General features: G+C 35.1%; 2 protein-coding genes across 2 annotated transcripts in view; one reads left to right on the top strand and one right to left on the bottom strand.

Annotated features, from left to right (window-relative positions):
• Window positions 1-12,155, top strand: part of LOC110738269 (Niemann-Pick C1 protein-like) — a 33,412-nt gene extending 21,257 nt beyond the window's left edge. The window contains exons 20-39 of the mRNA XM_021918649.1: window positions 4,882-5,080; window positions 5,177-5,320; window positions 5,454-5,497; window positions 6,132-6,215; window positions 6,335-6,403; window positions 6,497-6,573; window positions 7,558-7,627; window positions 8,123-8,272; window positions 8,656-8,721; window positions 8,832-8,976; window positions 9,100-9,164; window positions 9,270-9,335; window positions 9,496-9,589; window positions 10,299-10,335; window positions 10,456-10,513; window positions 10,852-10,962; window positions 11,115-11,182; window positions 11,470-11,536; window positions 11,634-11,702; window positions 11,769-12,155. Coding sequence (XP_021774341.1) covers window positions 4,882-5,080; window positions 5,177-5,320; window positions 5,454-5,497; window positions 6,132-6,215; window positions 6,335-6,403; window positions 6,497-6,573; window positions 7,558-7,627; window positions 8,123-8,272; window positions 8,656-8,721; window positions 8,832-8,976; window positions 9,100-9,164; window positions 9,270-9,335; window positions 9,496-9,589; window positions 10,299-10,335; window positions 10,456-10,513; window positions 10,852-10,962; window positions 11,115-11,182; window positions 11,470-11,536; window positions 11,634-11,702; window positions 11,769-11,861 — 1,776 coding nt within the window. The 3' untranslated portion in view covers window positions 11,862-12,155. The remainder of the gene's footprint in view (window positions 1-4,881; window positions 5,081-5,176; window positions 5,321-5,453; window positions 5,498-6,131; window positions 6,216-6,334; window positions 6,404-6,496; window positions 6,574-7,557; window positions 7,628-8,122; window positions 8,273-8,655; window positions 8,722-8,831; window positions 8,977-9,099; window positions 9,165-9,269; window positions 9,336-9,495; window positions 9,590-10,298; window positions 10,336-10,455; window positions 10,514-10,851; window positions 10,963-11,114; window positions 11,183-11,469; window positions 11,537-11,633; window positions 11,703-11,768) is intronic.
• Window positions 12,156-22,263: 10,108 nt separating this feature from the next.
• On the bottom strand, window positions 22,264-25,719 carry LOC110738279 (pentatricopeptide repeat-containing protein At2g17140-like). The gene is made up of 2 exons (XM_021918654.1): window positions 23,205-25,719; window positions 22,264-22,557 (listed from the first exon to the last, which is right to left on the bottom strand). The coding sequence occupies exons 1-2, from the start codon at window positions 25,649-25,651 to the stop codon at window positions 22,431-22,433; spliced, it is 2,574 nt and encodes an 857-aa protein (XP_021774346.1). The 5' UTR covers window positions 25,652-25,719; the 3' UTR covers window positions 22,264-22,430.
• Between the last annotated feature and the right edge of the window lie 677 nt (window positions 25,720-26,396).

Below are 26,396 nucleotides of genomic sequence, written 5' to 3' on the forward strand. Positions count from 1 at the left end.
TTAAGGCTAATATCTACACTTTTTGAGAAATTTTGGTGGTTTCGAGGCCGGTGTCAAAAAATTCTTGTGATTTTAGGGGATACATCTAGAGGTCATATAATGCCGTTTGGAACCATATATAATCATTATATGTTGTCATAAATGTTCGTGGTAGGCTTGAGTTAATGAAATCGATGCAAGTTATAAACCGGTAAATTTGTCGTTTAAAGTCAAATTGGATTGTTCCACCCATCCAATTGAACTCTCGGAGGGTGTTAGGGACCATGGTAAAAATGTCTGCAATTTTTATTTGCGAACGAAATAAAGTCAAAAAATTCCAAAATTAAAGGCTATAATATCCACGTTTTTCGAGAAATTTTGGAGGTTTCGGGACTTGTCAAAAAGACTATAGAGTTTAGGAATATATATTGCGAGGTCATATAATGTCGTTTGGAACCATTTATGATCATTATTTGTTGTCATAAATGTTCGTGGTAGGCTTGAGTTAGTGAAATCAGTGCTAGTTGTAAACCGGTAAATTTGCCGTTAAGAGGCAAATTGGTGGTTCCATCCACCCAATTAGACTAGCGGAGGGTATTATGGATCATGGTAAACATTTCGGCAATTTTTATTTTCGGGTGAAAAAAAGTTAAAAAAATTCTATAAATGAAAGCTAATATCCACGTGTTTTAAGAAATTTTTTAGGTTTTGGGGCCCGGTGTCGAAAATATTTGAGATTTTTAAGGATATATCTCGGGTCATTTAATATTATTTTAAATTATAAATGATCATTATATGTTGTAATAAATGTTCGTGGTGGGCTTGAAATAAATTACATCAGTGCAAGTTGTAAACCTGTAAATTCGCATTTTGAAGGCAAATTGGACTCCCGGATTGTATTAGGGACCATGGTAAACATTTCGATACATCTCAAGGTCATATAATGTCGTTTATAACTATAAATGATCATTATATGTTGTCATAAATGTTCGTGGTAGGTTTGAGTTGATGAAATCGGTGCAAGTTGTAAACCGCTAAATTGGTTGTTTAAAGGCAAATTGTTTGGTTCCACCCACCCAATTGAACTCTCGAAGGGTATTAAGGACCATGGTAAATATTTCGGAAATTTTTATTTCCGGACAAAAACAGTCGAAAAATTCCAAAATTGAAATCCACGCATTTTGAGAAATTTGGGATGTTTCGAGGCCCGGTGTCAAAAGTTTTGAGATTTTAGGGGATACATCTCGGGGCCATATATGATGATTATATGTTGTCATAAATATTCGTGGTAGAATTGAGTTAATTTAATCGGTGCCTGTTGTAAACCAATAAATTGGTCGTTTAAAGGCAAATAGGATGGTTCCACCCACCCAATTGGACTCCCAGAGGGTATTAGGGACCATGGTTTAAAATTCGGTAATTTTATTTTCGAGCAAAGAAAATTAATAAAATTCCAAAATTGTAGTCTAATATCCACGTTTTTTAAGAAATTTTGGAGGTTTCGGGCCGGAGACAAAAAACCTTTAAATTTTAGGGGATTAATCTAAGGGTCATATAATGACGTTTGGAACCATATATGATCATTATACGTTGTCATAAATGTTTGCGGTAGGCTTGAGTTAATGAAATCGGCGTAAGTTATAAACCGATAAATTGGTTATTTAAAGGCAAATTGGTTGGTTCCACCCACCCAATTGGACTCCCGGAGGGTATTAGAGACCATGGTAAACATTTCGGCAATTTTTATTTCCGGTATAAAAAAAGTAAAAAAAAAATTAATAATTGAAGGTTATTATCCACACTTTTTGAGAATTTTTGGAGTCTTCGGGACCCGGTGTCGAAAAGTCTTGAAATTCTTGAGAATACATCTCGAGGTCATATAATGTCGTTTGGAACCATATATGATCATTATTTGTTTTCATAAATGTTCGGGGTAGGCTTGAGTTAATGAAATCGGCGTAAGTTATAAACCGATAAATTGGTTATTTAAAGGCAAATTGGTTGGTTCCACCCACCCAATTGGACTCCCGGAGGGTATTTGGTACCATGGTAAACATTTCGGTGATTTTTATGTCCGAGCGAAAAAAAGTCAAAATAATCCAAAATTGAAGGCACGCTTTTTGAGAAATTTCGAATGTTTCGGGGCCCGGTTTCGAAAAGCATTGAGAGTTTAGGGGATACATATCGGAGTCATTTAATGCCGTTTGGATCTATATATGATCATTATATGTTTTCATAAATTTAATAGGTCGGGTTTAAACGGGTTAGGATAATTCTCAGGTTCGGTTCAAGTCAATAATTTGCGGGTTGGAATTAGGTCGGGTCATTCTCGGGTTTGAGTTGAGTTCGGTTCAAATCAATAATTTGCGGGTTATAATCAGGGCGGGTCATTCTCGGGTTCAAGTCGGGTTCGGTTAAAGTCAATAATTTGCGGCTTATAATCTAGTTGGGTAATTTCCAAGTTGGGTCATTCTCGGAGTCAAGTCAGGTTATGTTAAAGTCAATTATTTGCAGGTTACAATCTGGTCGAGTCATTTCCAAGTCAGTTCATATTCGGGTTCAACTAGCTATAAATAGATAATTATCATCTTTATCAAGCTAAATATTTTTTTTTACTATAATATATATGGCAATATATTAGGGAACTATAGTTTATAGTTTAGGAAGATAATTATCTCCTTTGACCATACAACAAATATATACTATATTTAACTCTTAAATTTGAGGATGATGCTCCTTTCTTTTGCTGGCCTGGGCCGACTTTGTCTCCCTAGACAAGATGCTTTGATCAATAATAATAAGGTGATCTAAATTGCATTTAAGGTGATTTGAATTCGGGTCGGGAACAATTGGGGTTGAATTTAGGTCAGGTTAATAACAAGTCGTGTTGATTTTGAGTCGGGTTAGTAATAGATCGGGTTGAATTTTTGGGTTGGGTTAGTAATAGGTCTGGTAAAATTCGGGTCGGGTCAATAACAAGTCTGGTTGAATTTGGGTCAGGCCAATAACAAGTCAGGTTGGTTTCGGGTCGGGTTTGTAACATGTTGGGTTAAATTCGGGTCGGATTAGGAACGGGTCAGGTTGATATCAAGTCAGGTTAGTAACAAGTCGAGTTAAATTCGGGTTAAAACGGGTTTGGGTCAATTTCGGCTCAAGTCGGGTTCGGTTCTGGTCAATAATTAACGGGTTACATTCGGGTCGGGTCATCTCCTGGTCATTTCATGTTCGGGTTCGAGTCTCACATACTCGGGTCAACTCGGGTTTAGGGTTGGTTTCAGGTCGGGTCAGGTTTTGTCTGGGTCACCATCTTTTGGATCAAATTTTGATAGCTCTAATTTGCATAGATAATTGAAGCATTATCTTGCATTGTATTGCGAAAGGATGAGTCAGTATGCCATTCATTTGGCAAAATGTTGCTTCATGTTGAGCATAATCATGTCAATATTTTCAATATAGTTAACATGAAGTAATTTGAACCCTTACCTTTGTGTCATTTAGTCTTTATCATTTGGATGGAGAGACTAAATGATCTTGTCATTTGTATCATTAAGCGTTTGTAATTGTAATAGACTAACCTAAGGAGGGGTAGTATGGGTGTTCTATTAATATTGCTTAACTAGTACTAGGTTAATAGTCCTAAGTATAAATAGAGAGGGAGGGGATAGAAAATGGTTAGCAGAAATTTGTGTTTAAGGGAAACCTTAGAGAATCATGGCCTCAAGCCATTGTTAGTGACTGATATCCTCAAGCTATTATGTGAAAGAATGTATAGAGACTTCACGTTAGTGATAGTCAAAGTGGGGTGATTTTTGGTAGCTTCAGCCATGGGATGTTGCAGCGGAAGGAGGAAAGAAAATTTGAGGAGAAGGAAGGAGATGGGCCGTATGAGAGGAAGAGAAAACTAGGATCGAAACCCTACTGATACCATGAAAGAATGTGATCATTGATCATTCTCATTAGCTGTGTAAAGATTATATACAAAATACAATGGCTATCTTATGCGATAATTACGCTAACAAACTAGGAAAGAATATACTCTAAATATACACTTAACTAACATAGAGATATATACAAGAATATATTAACATATATTCTAACATTATGAGAGTGATAGTTTAAAGCTATTAATCCTATCATTTTGTAACCCTTCCACCATTGTTAATCAATATTAAAGCTTCCACCTTTATTAAATTGCTAGTTACAATCTGAAATTCCAAGTCTGAAAAACTGCCTATAACAACTTGCATTGCTGTTATATTTACTCCAGATAAAAGAATATAGCTTTGCAGCATTCTTGTTTCATGTTGGATTATAGGTTCATGATATACTCTTGTTTACTACTTCCTCCGTTTTCTTTTAGATGCAACACACCTTTTAGCGCGGTAATTAAGAAAGGTGGGGTTTACATGATATAATAAACTTTAAAATAAGATGAGTGGTTGTTAGGAGTGTAATTTAGTGGGTCATGTGCTTTAAATAAGGGAAATAGTATAATTTTCCCTAAAGTAACTTTCCTTTTATAGTGTGTTGCAAGTATTGTGACATTTCCTTTTTAGGGAAGTGTTGCAAGTAAAAGAAAACGGAGGAAGTATATTTCGATCTTCACAATTTTAATTTTCATCTATGCAAATGTTCTGCCATGATTTTCCAACCTATTGTCATTTACTATGCATCTTTCTATGATGCCTGAATTGATAGTAAAATCTACTTTTACAAAGGCTTATTGGCTATTTCAGGATAGCCTTTGTTGTTTAAACACCTTGTTGCATATTTTTGATCTTCCATGTGCTTATAATGCTAACATTTTTTTTCTATTTACTTTCCTTTACCTTCATGGTTTAAGGGTGCAAAGTGCTTTCAAACATAATTTATGCATTCAGTCTCTCAATCTTTTGTTGACAGGTTGGAGTTGATAACATGTGCATATTGGTACATGCTGCAAAACGGCAGTCAATTGAAATATCTCTAGAAGAACGAATAAGCAATGCCCTTGTTGAAGTTGGTCCCTCCATAACACTTGCTAGTTTATCTGAGGTCTTGGCATTTGCAGTGGGAGCTTTTATCACTATGCCAGCATGCCGTGTTTTTTCTATGTTTGCAGGTTTGATTGGTTCTGATTTTTATTATTTGAAGTTTTTATTTTGTCTTTTAAGTTAATTTGTTCAATTGATCGATACAACTGTGTCCATCTCTGTAGCTTTGGCCGTCTTTCTGGACTTTCTTCTTCAACTCAGTGCTTTTGTTGCACTGATAGTTTTGGACTTCAAGAGAGCTGAAGACTTCAGAATTGACTGTTTCCCATGCATTAGAGTTTCATCAGCATCTGTGGAATTAAATAGAGGTTCAACAAGATCAGTTCAATTGCATTTCTGATTCGACTGTTGATCAAATTATTCTCTAAATGATGGGTTTGGTCTGTTATTTGCATTCATCGTATAATTGAGCTGATATATGTATTTATATGTATGGCACAGAGATTCATCAGAGAACTCCAGGACTGCTTACTCAATATATGAAGGTATGCTTAATAATTAGAGGAGACGAAGGTCATTTAGACTTTTTATTCAGGAGATTTAACTCGTTTAAGCCTCAGTATGCAAAGCTTTGATGTGCTAAAGAGGCTATAAGTATTATGGTGTCCGTGTCCTCTACTTGGCATCCCCTTCATCCTCTATATATAAAAGAAAAGAAAAATAATATGGGAATTGCCTGCTTTGTGGATATCTGTATTTTATTGATCTTACCTATTTTTTATGTCCTCCAAGATTCCGTTATACTTACATGATGACAGATCCTTGGTCTTTGTAGTTAATAGATATTTGTCTTATGTAGATTTTTAATTTTTGGAAGTTAAAATGATCATCAAAGTAACTCAATATCATTTAAACACTAGCAAACGGCCTACTTTTTTTTTTTTTTGTTTTTTTTTTTTTTTTTTTTTTTTGAGAAAATGACTGTATTTTTCTTTCTTCAGTGCAGTTTGTCAAGTTTGATGATTGAACTTTGATTGCTGACATTGATGATATAACAACTTCATTTCGTAGTTGCCTTTGGCTTTAGCTCTTGTCAATTTGCAGAAGCTAACAATTTAGAATTTTTGAAGAGACTCGTCGGGGATAATATTGATTTTTAAAAGTCCTATCATTCTGCAGGAAATTCATGTACCCATTCTCTTACATCGTGGAGTTAAAGTACTTGTTCTTGCTCTATTTTCTGGTTTGGCTTTAGCAGGCATCGTAAGTTGTACTCGTCAAAATTTCCATTTCTAAGTTGATTGAAGTTTTGAACTACGCATCCATCCACCTGCAACTTCGTTTGAAATATTTCTATTACATTTCTATTTTTTTCTGTGTAGGCTTTGTGCCCCAGGATTGAGCCAGGTTTAGAGCAACAGATTGCTCTTCCTCGGGATTCATATCTTCAGGTCTTTCTGTGCTTATCAAGTTCCTTGATGTTTTATGTTATCTTATCCCGCTGCCTACTCTTCCTGGTCTTAATAGTTCACTTGTGGTTGCAGGGCTATTTTAATAATATTTCAGAGCATCTCAGAGTTGGACCTCCCCTGTATTTTGTTGTAAAGGATTATAACTACAGGTATTTGTTATGTTTTTCATTAGGCATGTACTCGTGCACTAAAACTTATTTCATGGAGAAGTTTTCAATTTTTCTATATCAGCGGGCTTTTTTGGGCTTTTATTTAAATAGATTTAACTAAACAGAACAATTTTCAACATTACAACAGTCAAATCATCTTTCTTTTCCAAACCGCATGAAGTTAGCCCCACAGAATGAAGCTGCACACAACCCATTACAGACAAAGCTGAGCCTCAGAGAGTTCAGAGATAGAACCCAAGAAGGAGAGCAGACAATAGCCTTTTTCTCCTCATGAAGTGAATTATACTTGCTTCACAGAATATAATCCTTTTCTAAAGAACACCTTTTGCTGGAATCCCTCTTTGGTTGTTTGTCCTTGTTTCCTATGAAGAATTTAATGCTTTAGGAGGTGCTTTTGTCATCCCATAATCATTATTTATTTTAATTTTTCTGAGAAACTTACAAAAACCTTTGAGAGAAAATGATCCGCTCATATCAATTGCTATATCTCGTCATCCCCCTCAAGATTAACCACAGTCCACACTCCACAGCGGAGGAAAACTTTCCAACAGAAGGCCCTTAAACCACTAATTATCCGAACAACTGTGAACTTTTAATACATACAACCCTTCTATGATGGATTTCTTGGGATATTGGAAAGTTACCTGTTAGGCTTTGCTAAAAATTAGAAACAGTGTTGCTATTGTATATGATGGTACCTCAGCTTATAATATTTAGTTAAAGTCACATTCTCAAGTTTCAAGTGACAATGCATTATGCTAACAATGGAATAATGGATACTTGACAAACTATTAATTGGTATATTCGAGGCTGAATTCTAATCACCTTTGTAAGTGATATCTCATATCTTAGTTCAGTAACATATATTTCAACAAAAGATTGCCTTTCAATTTGCTATATTCTAGTTAGCATCGTATGTTTTATGTAAATTTTCATAAAGATATATGTTTCATATCTTTGCAGTTCTAATTCAAGGCATACAAATCAATTGTGTTCAATTAGCAAGTGTGACTCGAATTCTCTTCTAAATGAGGTAACTTTTCAACTTAAGTCTTTGGTAGAATATACTTTGTATTTAGCATACTGGCTGGTGTCCTCAGGTTTAGCTTAGCTATGTTTTTTTTTTAATGTAGATGTGTACTAACTGCTTTTATGATTTTGAAATTGATGCATTATGAATTCAGTTTTAATGTGTGCTTCTTGCATATGAAACTTCTTCCTCCTTGTCATTTTCTTTTTATTCAGCTTGGATAGGTGAAACCCCCATTTCCTTTTGCTGATTTTGTGTTCTGTCTCCACCCTTTTAATAGTGTGCTTCATTAAAGTGTGTTTTTACTTCTATTGATTTTCATCATTATGGCTACACCCTACATGGCTACATATATGTTTTCTGATCTGTTTTAACATGCACTTTTTGCCTAAATCCAACATACCTTATTACCCCTTTTCTGTTCTGCTTACTATATTATGTGTGTCCATAGTTACCATGCTGCTTTGACAAATGGATTTCGTGGTTAAATGATTGCAGATATCAAGAGCATCTTTGACATCAGAATCTAGCTACATTGCAAAGCCAGCAGCCTCGTGGCTTGATGATTTTCTAGTGTGGCTATCACCTGAAGCTTTTGGTTGTTGCCGAAAGTTTATTAATGGTAGCTATTGCCCTCCTGATGATCAGGTTAGTGTTTCTTAACCCCCCACCTAAAATGGCCACAAAAGAGTTTAGGTTTGAGTCAAATTGACATCGAGTGACTGGCTGTTAGGTTTTCACCAATTAGAGAACCTGTTGGCAGAGAGAAGGCTAAAACTTAAGTCATAAAGTAATGAGTTTATAGATCCACAAAGTTGATATACTAGACATTTGACTTAGATTAGTAAATATTTTTATTTTATAATTGTGAGTTTGAGAGCAGACAACCGCACTAATACTAAACTTGTTCTTGTGCAATGAGCCAATGAGGAATGCATTTCTTAGCAAGGATTTGTCAATAAAATTGATTTTGCTTCTAGTTGTTTCTTTTACTAGTATTTCTTATCAATGTATCTTAATTTGCTCTCCAGCCTCCATGCTGTTCACCTGACGAAGGGCCTTGTGGTTATGGGGGAGTTTGCAAAGATTGTACTACAGTAATGAAGTTTTTCTTTATGCATAATAAAAATTAATTGCCAATTTCTTTAGTCATAAATTATTTTACCAAGTATACTAGTATGAATCCTACATGTTGAATATCTTCCAGTGCTTTCGCCACTCAGAACTTCGCAACGATCGTCCTTCTACTACACAGTTTAGAGAAAAGCTCCCATGGTTTCTCGATGCATTGCCTTCTGCTGATTGTGCTAAGGGGGGTCATGGAGCCTACTCTACTAGTCTGGACTTGAATGGTCTACTATTCTCTCTTCCTTTCTTCTTTTTCACCTTTGCCATCTACTATGCATGATTCTAGAAATGTCTCTCCCAAATTATAAGTTCCAGGATTGAAATCTGTTTGTTGAAACCTGAACCAGGTTATGAGAGCGGTGTTATTAGAGCATCTGAGTTTCGAACGTATCACACACCAGTCAACAGACAGGTTAGTTCATGTCTACAGTGTGACATAACCAATAGTTTCTTAGCCTAATAGGGCATTTGTAATTGTTAAGATCCCTCAAGCCATTTGATTCATTTTCAATGACAGAGTGACTACGTTAATGCACTCCGTGCTGCCCGTCAGTTCAGCTCAAAAATTTCTGATTCGCTGGAGGTATAATCATACTTTTTTATTTTATTTTTGGTTTTCTTCTTTCTCCTTTAGTCCTTAAGGGATAGAATGACATCCTCTTTATTTAAAAACCTTCATTGTTGGGAAAAATTTTCATCTTTGTGTTTCTCATGGTGTTACTGGATGTATGATAATTTTGCAGATGGATATCTTTCCATATTCAGTCTTCTATATATTTTTTGAGCAATATCTGGACATTTGGAGAACTGCTGTCATCAACCTAGCTATTGCCCTTGGTTAGTATTTTAAAAGTGCTTCTAAAAGCCTTTGGCTTTATTATTAACATAAATCTTGTCACCTTGTGGGCAGTATCACAAGTTCATACATCCCTCGTTTCATTTGTTTCTCTCTGAATTGGAATATGAATATGGAGTTGTGAAGCATATTCTTTCCTCTACTTGTTGACTGTTACAAATATTTTTGTCAGCAAATCAAATTTGAGAAAGTTGCTTAATGATTATCAACCTAAAATAACTTTTATGGTTATATTGTATGCTTTGGTTTTTTTTTCTCTATTGGTTGATGTCTTAGTCTCTAGTTGGTCTTTCTCTAATACCAAATGTTGAGATCTATATTCTATACTATTTGGTATTTGATATAAGAGGTCATATTGAGAGTTAAATTATTAGCAATGAAAACAATCAGTATACACACATCAACACATGACAGTAAGGATAAGGCAGAAAGTCTTACTTTCAGAGCCAAAGGAAAGAAATGATTCAGATGTTATTATATTAAAATAAATAAATAAATAAATAAAAAATAAAAAAAAAAACTATTACTTATAGACTTATAGTCGATGGTCTTATATAATTGAAAATTTTAGTGTTTCATTTTCTTTGATTATGTTGTTGTTGTCCTCTCATTCAGTTTAGCATATGGCCTTAGTTTAGACATGACACAATGCTCAAGAATTACTCAGTGATGTGTCAATTGTTACCACAGGTGCTGTTTTCATTGTGTGCCTATTCATAACTTCCAGGTAAGAAGCCTGAAATCCCTGCACTTTTGGTCCTTTCTGCCTATTTATGCAAGTATTCAACTTTCTTCCTTTCATAAAGCTCATTGCACATTTTTTATATTTTATTTTTTTCAACTGCAGTTTGTGGAGTTCGGCCATCATTTTGCTTGTTCTGGCCATGATAGTGGTTGATCTCATGGTATAATATGATACTATTGCCTTAGAAATTATCAGTCTTGAAATCCTACATCGTTCTCTTACGTACACGTAAAAAATTTGTTTTTCTATACTTGGTTTTTGAAGTTTCTATAACTTTGAATGTTAGAGCTTGTAGGCTGTGTATGTTAATGGTTAGAATCTGTAAACCCACTTGTGGAATTGCATCATTGTTGACTTCAACACTGACATTATCTTTATCAAAAGGACTGGAATGCTTTTCTAGGTGTTAAAGCCGGTATTCAGATATTCATATGTTTCTTTCTGAACTAATTTTTGATATTTACTTACCCCATATCTGTTGTATGATGGAAAATGCAGGGTGTTATGGCTATCCTGGGCATCCAACTGAATGCTGTATCTGTTGTCAATCTTATCATGTCAATAGGAATTGCTGTTGAGTTCTGTGTTCATATAACACATGCATTTTCGGTAAATTTTTTAGAATTATTTGTTCTTGTGTTGGTTGACCCTTCTAAAACTAGTTAAATTGAATTAGGAAAGGCTCGCGGATATAGTTTTCTCCCTTTATAGTTTTCCATATTTTTTCTTCTATGGTGCTCAAGTTGCTGGATTATTTTCAGGTCAGCCACGGTGACAGAAACCAACGAGCAAAGGAGGCGCTTGGTACCATGGGAGCTTCTGTTTTCAGGTAACACGCTCCTGTATTAATCAACAATTGTAATCTAGTGGTACCATGTCAATGACTTGTAATCGTTCATGGGTATTGGACATGCCTCAATCAGCCTCACATGCATCACCTTTTTTTGTATTATGTGATTCCTTTATTACTAATTACTAGAATACATCATATAATCATATCAAGCCTAATACAGATATGACTAATGACCTTATGAGCTCTCAACCATTGATTAAAGTCAAATCTCTTGCTGTTACACAAATTCTTCTAGTTGATACCTATTTTTGCTTCTTTTGCAGTGGAATCACATTGACTAAGCTGGTCGGAGTTATTGTACTATGCTTTGCAAAATCAGAGATATTTGTGGTCTATCATCTATCTGTGATCTATCACTATTCCATATTATGAAATGGGTGACAACCTGATGTATGATCATATAACTGATATTTATATATATTTGCAGGTTTATTACTTTCAAATGTACTTGGCATTAGTTATCATTGGTTTCCTGCACGGGCTCGTCTTTTTGCCTGTAAGTTGCAGTCTTCTCAATCCTTTCATACAACTTCTGCTGCATACTTAACTATCTAATTTGCAGGTATTGCTAAGTTTGATTGGCCCACCAGCAAGTAGCATGCCTGCGGACAGAATGCTAGAAGCTGAGCTAAACTCCTCATCACAGTCGAGCTAATTGGACATCTGTTATATAGATTGTGCTTTCATTTTAACAAGAGCACCTTGACCAGCAGTTGCTCATACTTTTCTAACCAATCTCTCAGCGTGGCCACTTCGAACTACTAGGATTCTGCTTCTCCGTCATTAAATGAACTCGCCTAACTAATATGCTATACTTTACACATTGTGGATCTTTTGCTGATGGAGAGAATATCATCTTTGTAAATAATTTGCTTGTACTTAAAGCAACATGGACTAGTATGTATGACTTATTATGCTATCTGATATAATATAATTTAATATTTTACCATGCACAAAGAGTAGAGCTGTCAATTCGTGTAAGCGTGGGTCGGGTCAACTTGGGTTGGGTCAATTCAAATTAATAACATTACCTATGCGGGTCGGGTTTGGGTTGGGTCATGCTTGAGTCGGGTCACGTCGGGTCATGCTTCTTATCGGGTTTAGGCCGGGCTAATAACAGGTTGGGTTACATTCGGATCGAGTGAACAATAGGTCGGGTTTAATTCGGGTTAAAAACAGATTAGGGTAATTCTTGGGTTTGAGTCGGGTTCGGTTCAAGTCAATAATTTGCCGGTTAGAATCAGGTCGAGTCATTTTCGGGTTTGAGTCGGGATCTATTCAAGTCAATAATTTGGGGTTATAATCAGGTTGGGTCATTTTCAAGTCGGGTCATTCTCGGATTCTATTCGGTTCATGTTCAAGTCAATAATTTGCAGGTTACAATCAGGTCGGTTTATTTCCAAGTCAGGTCATATTCGGGTTCAACTAACTATAAATAGATAATTATCATTTTTACCAAGCTAATTATTTCCATTGACTATAATATATATGGAAATATACTAGGGAACTATAGTCTATAATTTAGGAAGATAATTATCTCCTTTGACCATACAACAAATATATACTATATTTTACTTTTAAATTTGAGGATGATGCTCCTTTCTTTTACCGGCTTGGACCGACTAAGTTTCCCAAGACAAAATGCTTTGATCAACAACAATAAGGTGGTCTAAATTGCATTTAAGGTGATTTGAAATCGAGTCAGGAACAATTTGGGTTGAATTTAGGTCGGGTCAATAACAAGTCGTGTTAATTTCAAGTCGAGTTAGTAACAGATCGGGTTGAATTTTTGGGTTGGGTAAGTAATAGGTAAGGTAAAATTCGGGTCAGGTCAAAAACAAGTCAGGTTGAATTTGGGTCAGGTCAATAACAAGTCAGGTTAATTTCGAGTTAGGTTTGTAACAAGTTGGGTTAAATTCGGGTCAGGTTAGGAACGGGTCAGATTAAATTCAGGCCATGTTAGTAACAAGTCGGGTTCAATTCGGGTTTTGACGGGCTAAAACAGGTTTCGTTCAATTTCAGTTCAAGTCGGGTTCAGTGCAAGTTAATTAAATTGGTCGTTGTAAATCGGTGCAAGTTGTAAACCAGGAAATTGACCGATTAAAAGCAAATTCAATGTTTCCACACACCCAATTGGCTCCCGGAGGGTATTAGGGACCATTATAAACATTTCGACAATTTTTATTTTCGGGCAAAAAAAAGTCAAAAAATTTCAAAATTGAAGGCTAATATCCACGCTTTTTGAGAAATTTTGAAGGTTTCAAGGCCCAGTGTCGAAAAGTCTTGAAATTCTATAAGATACATCTCGGGGTCATATAATGCTGTTTGGAACCATATATGATCATTATTTGTTGTCATGAATGTTTGTGGTAGGCTTGTATTAATGAAATCAATGCAATTTGCATGTAAACAGGTAAATTGGTCATTTAAAGGCAAATTGGATGGTTCCACACTCCCGGGGGATATTAGAGACCATGGTAAATATTTCGGCAATTTTTATTTCCGGACGAAAAAAAAACAAAAAATTTCAAAATTCAAGGCATTCACGCTTTTTGAAAAATTTTTGAGGTGTCGTGGCCCGGTGTATAAAAGTACTAATATTTTAGGGGTTACATCTCTGGGTCATATAATGTCGTTTGGGACCATATATGATCATTATATGCTGTCATAAATGTTCATAATAGCCTTGAGTTAATGAAATCTGTGCAAGTTGTAAACCGGTAATTAGATTGGCAGTTTAAAGGCAAATTGGATGGTTCCACCAACCTAATTGGACTCCCGGAGGATATTAGGGAACATGGTAAAAATTTCGGCAATTTTTATTTCTGGGCGAAAAAAAGTTAAAAAAATTACAAAATTGAAGGCTACTATCCACGCTTTTTGAGAAATTTTGTAGGTTTCGGGGCTTGGTGTCGAAAAGTCCTGAAATTTTAGGAAACACATCTCGGCGTCATATAATGCTGTTTGGAACCATATTTTATCATTATTTGTTGTCATAAATGTTCATGGTAGGCTTGAGTTAATGAAATCAGTGCAAGTTGTGAACCGGTAAATTGGTCGTTTAAAGGCAAATAGGATGGTTCCACCCACCCAATGGGACTCCCGGACAATATTAGGGACCATTGTAAAAATTTCGGTAATTTTTATTTCCGGACGAAAAAAAGTCGAAAAATTCAAAAATTGAAGGCTAATATCCACTCTTTTTGAGAAATTTTGGAGGTTTCGAGGCTCGGTGTGGAAAATCCTTGAAATTATAGGGGAAACATTTCGCGGTGATATAATGCCATTTGGAACCATAAGTGATCATTATATGACGTCATATATGTTTGTGGTAGGCTTGAGTTAATGAAATCGGTGCAAGTTGTAAATCGGTAAATTGGTCGTTTAAAGGCAACTTGGATGGTTCCACCAACCCAATTGGAATCTCGGAGGGTATTTGGGATCATGGTAAACATTTCGACAATTTTTATTCCCACGCGAAAAAAGTCAAATAATTACAAAATTTAATGCTAATATCCACGTTTTTTGAGAAATTTTTGAGGTTTCAAAGCCCGGTGAAAAAAAGCATTAATATTTTAGGGGATACATCTCGGGGTCATATAATGCCGTTTGGGACCATATATGATCATTATATGTTGCCATAAATGTTCGTTTAAGTTAATGAAATCCGTGCAAGTTGTAAACCGTTAATTAAATTGGCCGTTTAAATGCAAATTGGATGGTTCTACCAGCCTAATTGGACTCCCGGAGGATATTAGGGACTATGGTAAACATTTCGGTAATTTTTATTTCCGGGCGAAAAAAATTCCAAAATTAAAGGCTAATATCCACGTTTTTTGAGAAATTTCGGAGATTTCGAGGCCCGGTGTCGAAAAGACTTTAGATTTTAGGGGATAAATCTTGGGGTCATTTAATGCCATTTGGAACCATATATGATCATTATACGTTGTCATAAATGTTTGTGGTAGACTTGAGTTCATGAAATCGGCACAAGTTGTAAACCAGTAAATTGGCCGTTTAAAGACAAATTGGATGGTTTCATCCACCCAATTGGACTCCCGGAGAATATTAGAGACCATGGTAACATTTCGACAATTATTTCCGAGCGAAAAAAATTCAAAAATTGAAGGTTATATCCACGCTTTTTGAGAATTTTTGGAGTCTTCGGGGCCTGTTGTCGAAAAGTCTTGAAATTCTAGGGAATACATCTTGGGGTCATATTATGTCGTTTGGAACCATATATGATCATTATTTTGTTGTCATAAATGTTTGTGGTAGGCTTGAGTTAATGAAATCGGTGCAAGTTGTAAACCGGTAAATTCACCATTTAAAGTCAAATTGGATGGTTCCATTCACCTAATTGTACTCCCTGAGGGTATCAGGGAACATGGTAAATATTTCGGCAATTTTTATTTACAGGCGAAAAAAAAGTCAAAAATTTTCAAAATTGAATGCTAATATCCACGCTTTTTAAGAAATTTTAAAGGTTTCGAAGCCCGGTGTCGAAAATCCTTGAGTTTTAAGGGGATACATCTCGGGGTCATAAAATGTCGTTTAGAACCATAAGTTATCATTATATGTTGTCATAAATGTTCGTGCTAGGCTTGAGTTAATGAAATCAATACAAGTTTTAAACCTGTAAATTGGCTGTTTAAAGGCAAATTGGATGGTTTCACCCACCCAATTGGACTCTCGGGGGGTATTAGGAACCATGGTAAACATTTTGGCAATTTTTATTTCCGGGCGAAAAAAAAGTCAAAAAATTCCAAAATTGAAAGCTAATATCCACGCTTTTTGAGAAATTTTGGAGGTTTCGGGGCTTGGTGTCGAAAAGTCTTGAAATTTTAGGAGACACATCTTGGCGTCATATAATGCTGTTTGGAACCATATTTTATCATTATTTGTTGTCATAAATGTTCATGGTAGGCTTGAGTTAATGAAATCGGTGCAAGTTGTAAACCGGTAAATTGGTCGTTTAAAGGCAAATAGGATGGTTCCACCCACCCAATGGGACTCCCGAACGGTATTAGGGATCATGGTAAACATTTCGGTAATTTTTATTTCCGGGCGGAAAAAAGTAAAAAAAAAATCAAAAATTAAAGGCTAAAAACCACGCTTTTGAGAAATTTTGGAGGTTTCGAGACTCGGTGTCGAAAATCCTTGAAATTATAGGGGATACATTTTGCGGTGATATAATTCCATTTGGAACCATAAGTGATCGTTATATGACGTCATATATGTTTGTGGTAGGCTTGAGTTAATGAAATCGGTGCAAGTTGTAAATCGGTAAATTGGTCGTTTAAAGGCAAATTGGATGGTTCCACCAACCCAATTGAAATCTCAGAGGGTATTAGGGACCATGGTAAACATTTCGGCAATTTTTAATTCCACGCGAAAAAAAGTCAAAAATTTCCAAAATTGAAGGCTAATAATATCCACGTTTTTTGTGAAATTTTTGAGGTTTTAGAGCCCGGTGAAAAAAAGTATTAATATTTTAGGGGATACATCTCGGGGTCATATAATGCCGTTTGAGACCATATATGATCATTATATGTTGCCATAAATGTTCGTAGTAGGCTTGAGTTAATGAATCCGTGCAAGTTGTAAACCGTTAATTAAATTGGTCGTTTAAATGCAAATTGGATGGTTCTACCAGCCTAATTGGACTCCCGGAGGATATTAGGGACTATGGTAAACATTTCAGTAATTTTTATTTCCGGGCGAAAAAAGTCAAAAAATTCCAAAATTGAAGGCTTTTTGAGAAATTTCGGAGATTTCAGGGCCCGGTGTCGAAAAGACTTTAGATTTTAGGGGATAAATCTTGGGGTCATTTAATGCCGTTTGGAACCATATATGATCATTATATGTTGTCATAAATGTTTGTTGTAGACTTGAGTTCATGAAATCGGCACAAGTTGTAAACTAGTAAATTGACCGTTTAAAGACAAATTGGATGGTTTCATCCATCCAATTTGACTCCCGGAGAATATTAGTGACCATGGTAACATTTCGACAATTATTTCCGAGCGAAAAAAATTCAAAAATTGAAGGTTATATCCACTCTTTTTGAGAATTTTTGGAGTCTTCGGGGCCCGGTGTCGAAAAGTCTTGAAATTCTAGGGAATACATCTTGGGGTCATATTATGTCGTTTGGAACCATATATGATCATTATTTTGTTGTCATAAATGTTTGTGGTAGGCTTGAGTTAATGAAATCGGTGCAAGTTGTAAACCGGTAAATTCACCATTTAAAGTCAAATTGGATGGTTCCATTCACCTAATTGTACTCCCTAAGGGTATTAGGGAATATGGTAAATATTTCGGCAATTTTTATTTACATGCGAAAAAAAGTCAAAAAATTCCAAAATTGAAGGCTAATATCCACGCTTTTTTAGAAATTTTTAGAGGTTTCGAGGCCCGGTGTCGAAAATCCTTGAGTTTTAAGGGGATACATCTCGGGGATATATAATGCCGTTTGAAACCATAAGTGATCATTATATGTTGTCATGAATGTTCGTGCTAGGCTTGAGTTAATGAAATCAGTGCAAGTTTTAAACCGGTAAATTGGAAGTTTAAAGGCAAATTGAATGGTTTCACCCACCCAATGGGACTCTCGGAGGGTATTAGGGACCATGGTAATCATTTCGGCAATTTTTATTTCCGGGCAAAAAAAAGTCAAAAAATTCCAAAATTGAAGGCTAATATCCACGCTTTTTGAGAAATTTTGGAGGTTTCGGGGCCCGGTGTAGAAAAGTATTAATATTTTAGGGGATGCTTCCCGGGTCATATAATGACGTTTGGGACCATATATGATTATTATATGTTGTCATAAATGTTCGTAGTAGGCTTGAGTTAATGAAATCCATGTAAGTTGTAAACCGGTAATTAAATTGGCCGTTTAAAGGCAAAGTGGATGGTTTTACAAACTCAATTGGACTCCCGGAGGGTATTAGGTACGATGGTAAACATTTCGATAATTTTTATTTACGGGCGAAAAAAAGTCGAAAAAATCCAAAATTGAAGGCTAATATCCACGTTTTGAGAAATTTTGGAGGTTTCGGGTTCTGGTGTCGAAAAAACTTTAGATTTTAGGGGATACATCTCGGGGTTATATAATGCCGTTGGAATCATATATGATCATCAGATGGGTCGGTTTATAATCGGCTTTGAGTCGGTATTTTGAATCGGGTCAACTTTTGACAGCTCTATCTGAGAGTTCTAATTACAGGCTCAAAAGGTACAATCCTACTTTTATGTACCACAATAAACGTCTTGATAACAAGAAGCTTTAATCATCATTTTTTTTAATTGTAATTATGATATGTATTTGATGGCTTGGTAAATTGGTCGTGCTTATTCAGGATATCCAATTGTTGTACTGTTCAATTTGCATTTGTTTCTTTGTCTTGACTAATTAGCTCTTAGACTTCTAACAGTGTAGATATCCATCATTATTTATTTAGTTTTAAATTATTTAAGAGGGAAAAAAAAAAAAAAAAAAAAAAGGAGTTCACGTATATGATGTTATAACAAGTTTTTAGGGCAAACCAGTGTTGTCATGAATTAAAATTTTACTGTTATAAAAAAACTAGCTTAGATCTCAGGCCATCTCTAATGGTGAGACTCAAGTGAGTATTTTTAGGAGAGAGGGAGTATTTTTTGCAATGTATACCAATAAGTTGGTATCTTAACTTAGCAACTCCAAAAGAAAGTTGTTAAGTTTAGATACTCAACTTTGAGTCTCATTTGACAAAAAAGTGTGGGTTCATGTCAATATTCTAATATATTTTGTAATTTATTTAAGTTTTACCTTTTTTTTTTATAATTATTTTATAATCTTATAATAATTGATTGGTCATAAATTGAAAGTGATATTTGTATATTTTAGAGAGTCTCATCATTAAGAATTTAGACTTCATATGAGTTGCTAAATTGAGAAGTGGGTATGGTATCACCATTAGAGGTAAAAAACAACTCATTTTGTATCAATACTCAAACTTGAGTCTCACCGTTGGAGATGGTCTCATACATATATGGATAGTACTAAGGGCCTGTTTACTTCAGCTTAATTTCAGTTTAGTTCTTAATTTCTCTCTCATAACATAATTAGTTCAGCTCAGTTTAATTCAGTTCAGTTCAGCTCAACTCCAATTAGTTCAGTTCAGTTCAGCTCAACTCCAATTAATTCAGTTCAGTTCAATAAATGTGAACAAGCCCTAAGTTTTTCTTTCCATTACTTATAATAATGTTATTTATATGTAGTCATTACTCATTAAGGCTACAAATAAGTATTTAGGGCCTATTTTCTTTAACTTAATTTCATAGTTCAGTTCAGCTCCAATCAACTCATTTCCTAATTAACTAATTTTCTTCTCTCATAAAATATTCATTTTAGCACTATTCAGTTCAGTTCAGCTCAGTTTAGTCCAGTTCAGCTCAATTCAGTAGATCAAAACAGGTCTTTAATATATATCTGCTCCCTCTGTCCCACAATAACTGATACGTTTGACTTTTTTCACTATTCATGTATTAACTTTGACTACAATTTTTTACTAACATAATAAAAATATATTTTGTTAGATATTAATATAAAATTTCATAATATGACTTTTTATTACAACCTGCAAAGGCTGCAATAATTAATTAATGGAGGTAGTGGAGGGTTTTAGTTTTCTTGGTTGTTTAGGTTGGAAATAGTCTAATTATATGCGACAATTTAATAAAAACCATAAATTCCAGCGAAATTTAGCCAAAAAAAAACCTATTTTTGTCCACAAATTCTTTAAAAAATCTTCTTTTTTTTTGTGATTTTAAATTTATTTTTCCCATTTAAGATTTTGAATTAATATGCCATCCCCTTTTTATTTTGCTAAATCCCAATACCAAATTTATTTCCAACCCCTTTTTAAAAGAATTTTGTTATTAAGAAGCTTAAGTGAAATTGATAGTTCAACATTTTTTTTTTCTTGAAACTGTTATTTCCATAAAAAAAGGTTAGTAAAAAAAACCACAAAAAACGAACTAAATTAAGCATTCGCGAGTAATTTGTCGGAAATTTTTGTATTTTTTGGGTTAATTGTAACTTGAGATTATGTTATTTACCAAATTGTCGCCGGAATGATTTTTTTTTTACCAAACTGTTGCTAATGGTCTTTTTTTATTTACCAATCTAGTCAATTGACCAATTCGAGACACTCCCAAATTTTAACCACTCGAATATCATCATAATCTCATATTTGTTGGATGAGAAATTCATGATTCATGAACATCCAATAAATCTGCATCAAAAAAGACACGAATTTAAGTTTAAAATGAAAACTTTATAATCGAAATCAATGTGAGATGTGATTATTCTTACTCAGAAATGATTGTTTTCCTTTTCATCAGCAACATCACTAGGAAGGTCGGGTCCATCTGGTATCTTGCTAGGATAATTGATTATTGGTGCATTAGAGTTAGACCCTATCAGACTGAAAACCAAATTACTCAGTCTGAGATTGAAAAGTTGGAAATAACTCACAATATTACAAAGAACTCACTTCCTATCTGTGAGGACAATTGAATGAAGCTCACAATTTTTAATGCTGCAACACATAAAATATAATGTAATTTAGGTCAAATATCAAGTTATCAACACTATATTAAGAGAGTTAGAAGGTGGCAAGAAAAGACAAAGCCATCGACTTAGTGCTATGCAAAGATGATGTTTGTATGGATATTATGTAAATCGATTCTCTTTCCCTTGTCCTTCCACTATTAATATGAAATTAATTGAATAGATAGCTTAGCTCAAAAAGTATGAACTTTAATCTCATAATCCAACTAAAAGAAACTGATACCAATTTTGAGCTAAACTGCACTCCCCTTACAGAATACAACTTGTGATGACAACAAAAGTTGGTTCAAGTGATATAGTCACCGTATAAAATTTAAGCAAACCATTATAATTGAATATTGAAACATATTAGTGTTAATGGAGCGATGAAAAGGGTAGATGAAGCGCACCCGTTTACTTATTTCATCCTTCCTCAGAGGGTGACAGTCATTTCTGCCAAATTGACTCAGAGTGTGCATTAAAAAACCTCTGTGAGTTACAGCAGCTATTTCCTTCTCTTTCCTTGTCAATAACCTGTGTAGGACAATGGGAAAGTAGTATGCATTTGTTATGATATAGGCATAATATCTGAAACAGTGTAAGTAACAATGATCTGAGAAAACAAGTTTTCAGTTTGATTTCAATTTCTGTGGTAATCTGTCAAGAGCCTTGGCATGAAAAAGATGAAGAGTGTTTATTGTCAAGGGTATATTTTCACAGATTTTGCTTTTCTTTACCTTTCTTAGCTGATATAAGATGCATGTAATTAGAAAACCACTATAATCACACATATTAGTATAATACTACATGTACAAACCAATTCATGAAATGCATTCCCCTAGCTGCAACTTTGGTTCCTCGTACATCAGCCTTCCATAATGTATCTTCATCGGTTTCTATCTGCAGGCATTGAAACATATCTAAGATTCATCAAAGTCTACTCTTCATCTTATGTATTTGATTATATAGAGTGCTTGCCTGTTAAATGTCAATAGCAGGGAAAAGACATTGATAATCATAAATGTCTCCTCCTGTAAGATACCTTGACATCTAGATTCCCAGATTTATCAGGGGTGCATATGATGGAGTTGCCTGGTCCTGTACTTTTACCATCAGCAGTAAACTCATGTACAAAATTAAAATAAAGAAAAGGATGGAAACAGAACCTCTATTAAATACACTGCTACCTCTATGCACTCATAACCCTAACATGAGAAGAAGATATAATTTTTTATTATTGTAAGATAATAATAAAATAGATTTTTTTTTTTTTTTAATTGTACAATTTCATGTAGAATGTATTTTTATTTTCTATTTTTTTAGATAAGAAGAATTGCCCTATCAAGCGAGCATGGTGTTAAGACCAAGTTTAGTTTGATATACCTAGTAGAAGAAAGAGTAAACGGAGTCAAATTATTCTATCAGACTCGTATCGTACTAATACTGTAAGGAACCAAGGATATATTGTTTGTAAAACACTGTATACATCATGCATAAACATTGTATACATTGTATATATCTTCATGAAATAACATTGTGCATAAACATCACATTTTGTCAAGAGCTTCAACGATGTGGTATGTTCATCTCATCAAATTTTATGCATACATCAACAAAAACACGAATTAATCAACCTACACCTTCCCAATAATCATTTGCTCCAACTTTCAAGGATGGCAAATTTAATACACTTCCTTGACCCCATCCTTTTTGTACCCGTTTAAGAGCTTGTAGTGCTAGTCCGCTGCCATCCTCCCTGTGACAAGTGAAGAGTAGAACAAATGCAATAAGGTAACATATTACAGCACGATACCCATAATAAAATTAAAGTAGTCTACATTGCTTTAGACATTGACATAAAGAATAGCATATAGAGTTGCTATAACTTGGTTCCTAATTTTTTGTATATTTAAGTGGCATGGTAGAACCTTGGTTTGGAAGTAGGGTAACAGAAGAAACTGTAATGGAGAGTGCTCCCAAGTGAAACTTCAGGGACCTGCCTTAACATCACTCGTCTCTAGTGGACAGTGACAGTCTCTAGAGGACAGTGACAGAGAACTGAGATTCTACCTAAAGAACCTCATGACCAAGTGCCCATGATAGATTTACACTAACTCATTGCAGGGGTTTGGGCAAAGGCCACTGATGGTCTAGTTGAAGTCAATAATCATGAATGACCACACCCAAAATAGTGTGCTGGTCAACGACAACCTCTATATTTGAAGGAGTAAGAATGTGTACATCTTGATCTTTCCAGAATTCAGTCCTCTAAAAACAACCGGTTAGGAAAATCTCTGTCACTTATCTAGTATAACACACCACTTACTAAAATGCTAATCTACAAATAAAAATAAATTTTAGAAGTTCAAGATTATGCGAAGTACTAATGGGTTATATTCATACCTGTGCACTATATTTCTCCATTTGCCTTCACCTATATTCTTGAGCTTTACATAATTGTTCTGACAAACTTTATTAGTAATCTCTCCCTGTTCTGACATGATCATCATCCTCTCTGCAAGTTCATCTGCTTCATGTTTCTTCCCTAGTTTACGTAAGGCATCAATCACTGGCATGAATGATGCATGATCGAATATGTATTCTTTATCAATCAATTTGATGAGAGTATTAGTAGCACCATCCAGCTTTTCATTCTTGCAGAGTTGGTCGAGCAGATCATTGTAATTGAAGTTTCCTATATAAAGGCACAGATCTAACGCAATTTCAAATAATTCGCAAGCTTCCATAATTTCTCCTCCAAGAAGTAACTCATTGAACATAGCGCTGTAGAGTGCTTCCTTGTGTCCACATGCACTGAGTGCAATTTCAAAGACCTCTTGTGCAGCTGTAAATTCACCCTCTCTGCAAAAGGCTTTAATTAGCACTCTGAAAGAATTAATGTTAGGTGCCACTCGGTTCTGTAACATCTCATTCAAAAGAGACATGGCATCGTTGGTTTGACCAACGTCACAGAGACAACCAATTATAGAATTATAGGTGAATACACTTGGAGCGATCCCTCGTTCTCTCATTTCATTGAGAAGTCCATACATTTCAAAGATTTGATTCTTTAACCCCAAGCCCATAATCAAAGAATTATAAGTTTGCAGATTCTTGTCAAGCCCCCTTTTCTCCATGTCCTTGAGAACCCGAAATGCAGATGACATCTTCCCAGCTTTACAATAAGTACGTATAAAAGTATTGTATATTATCGAATCAGGGTATAGATTTTTACCTACCATCTCAATCAACTTATTTTTAGCATCTTCAAGCCTTCCAGCTTCACATAACTCCTTAATTATAATTGAATATGTTATTATGTCAGGGCAGCATTTCTTCTCATCACTACCAACATTCAGTAAACTGATGTACTCGTTTCCTAGATCACCAAGAGTGGCCTTTCCATGGTTCCACATTCCATCAACAATTTCAATAGCCTTATCCAGCTTTCCACTTCTGCAGAGACCCCACATCACTATATTACACGTTACAGTATCCAAGTCGTAGCCTTTCTCATTCATCTTTTGAAGCAAGCTCTCCGCTTCTGAAGTTTTCCCTTCATTCCACAGACTGTGAAGCAAAATATTGTAGGAATATATATTTGGAAAACATCCAGCATTCATCATCTCATTCAAAGTAGTATTTGCTGCAGCTACAATCCCTCTCTTACAGTATCCATGAAGCAAAGAGCTATAAGTTATTGTGTCAGGCTGTATACCGCAATTTTTCATCAAATTAATCATCTTTTTTGCATCAGATAACATATTATTCTTGCACAACCCATCAATTACAATGTTATATGAGTAAATATTAGGCTCTTTTCCCTTTTCTAACATCTCCTTAAGAACAAGTTGTGCTTCTAAAAGCTTCCCCTTCCTCACCAAACCCATCAACCATATATTGTAACTCTCCAACGACATCAAGCAATCACTTTTCTTCATCGTATCAACCAAATTCTCAGCTTCCACGAGCATCCCTGTCCTGCAAAACCCCTCGAGCATTTGGTTGAAGGTAACAATATTGGGTCTAGGTAAACCAAGTGCATTGTCTATCTGCATATCCCTGAATATTCTAGAAGCTTCTAGCATCTTCCCTGCCTTACACAAAGCTGCAATCCTAGAATTGAAAGTGACAACATCCGGAACCAGACCATCTTTACTCATCATTTCCACCAACTTCTCAGCCTCAACATCCTTACCCTCTTTACAAAAGCTAGAAATCAAAGTATTATAAACAACCTTGTTAGGAACCAAGCCATATCGTCTCATTTCATCCAATATCACCAACCCTTCCTTCGCAAGCCCAGTCCTACAATACCCACGAATCAAAATCCCAAAACTAAACTCATTCGGCTTACAACCTCTCTCAGACATTTTGTCGAGCACCTTGCTTGCATCCTCCAAATGACCCGAATCACACAAACCTCTCTCAGACATGTCTTTATACAGCAATGGAACCCAATTAACCTTATTATCTCGAACCGACGACTCGAGAAGCACATTGTAAACATAAATTGGTGGAGGGTTATTAGGGAATTCTTTCCGGGTAGATTGAAATTGTGAAATTGCCTCATCAACAAGGCCGGATTTAGCTAGAATACGAACAAGGGAAAACAGAGGAGGAATTGCTGATTCTTTTTGAAGAAGAAGAAGGTGTTGATGAAGAGTGTCAATTTGAGAGTACATTTTGGCGCGAATAAGAATCTGGGCAATTAAAGGTAAAGAATTTAGGAGGGAGAAAGATGAAGATGAAGAAGAAGGATTGGAGATGATGCGATTGAATATCTGCCATGCTAATGCAGGATTTTGGGAGTTCTTGAGAAGTGCTTTGTTGAGCGTGCTTTGGTTCATACTTCATATGGATATGATGAGGAATTTTGGGAAAAGGCGGGAAACCAAAAACTAATGCTCGCGATTATTTATCGAGTATTAATGTATTATGCACAACATTAAGCATGAGAGAAAATATTTTCAAGAAAGAGGAGATTTATGACAAACTTTTTAAAAAATGTGATGTAAAATAAAATATTGTATATCCATTTTAAAATTATTTTAAAATACTCAAAAATTATTCTATAATGAATGAAAGTTACCCTTTATAATTAAAGTTATTTGATGTGTACAAAAGTTTTTCAAAGGAAAATAATAGACGAAAGATAGATTCAAAAAATGTGCAATGTATAAAAATAAATTAATTCTACCTCCGTTTCTTTTTAGTTGACATGATTCCTTTTTAAGAAGTTTTTTTTAGTTGACACGTTTCCTTTTGGATAACTTTTTTACCTTTTATTTACAAAATACCTCACTTGCTTTTTCATTATCTCTCACTCTCTCTCCTCTCCTTAATATATGTGCCTAAATCAAACGCGTCAACTAAATAGAAATGGAGGAAGTATAATGCACAAATTGTACTTATGTCATCCATAGCAGACCTTTACGCGAGCAATGGTGAAGTACTTGAAGTTTCCTCGAAAGTCGTATGTCCGACCCTTCATATAGGCCTTTTATTTGGGGTTGTGAGCTTGTTAGAGGGCATATCAAGGAACATCGTCTACAAATTACGTGATAACAACAGGTCTGCTATGGATGATATCTT

The sequence above is a fragment of the Chenopodium quinoa genome, unplaced genomic scaffold (assembly GCF_001683475.1).
Source record: "Chenopodium quinoa cultivar QQ74 unplaced genomic scaffold, ASM168347v1, whole genome shotgun sequence".
Classification (NCBI taxonomy): domain Eukaryota; kingdom Viridiplantae; phylum Streptophyta; class Magnoliopsida; order Caryophyllales; family Amaranthaceae; genus Chenopodium; species Chenopodium quinoa.

Coding starts and splice junctions, on each gene's coding strand:
- LOC110738279 (XM_021918654.1), bottom strand. CDS start 25,651: ATGAACCAAAGCACGCTCAACAAAGCACTTCTCAAGAACTCCCAAAAT. Junction 22,558..23,204: donor TGGAGAAATATAGTGCACAG/GTATGAATATAA, acceptor CACTTGTCACAG/GGAGGATGGCAGCGGACTAG.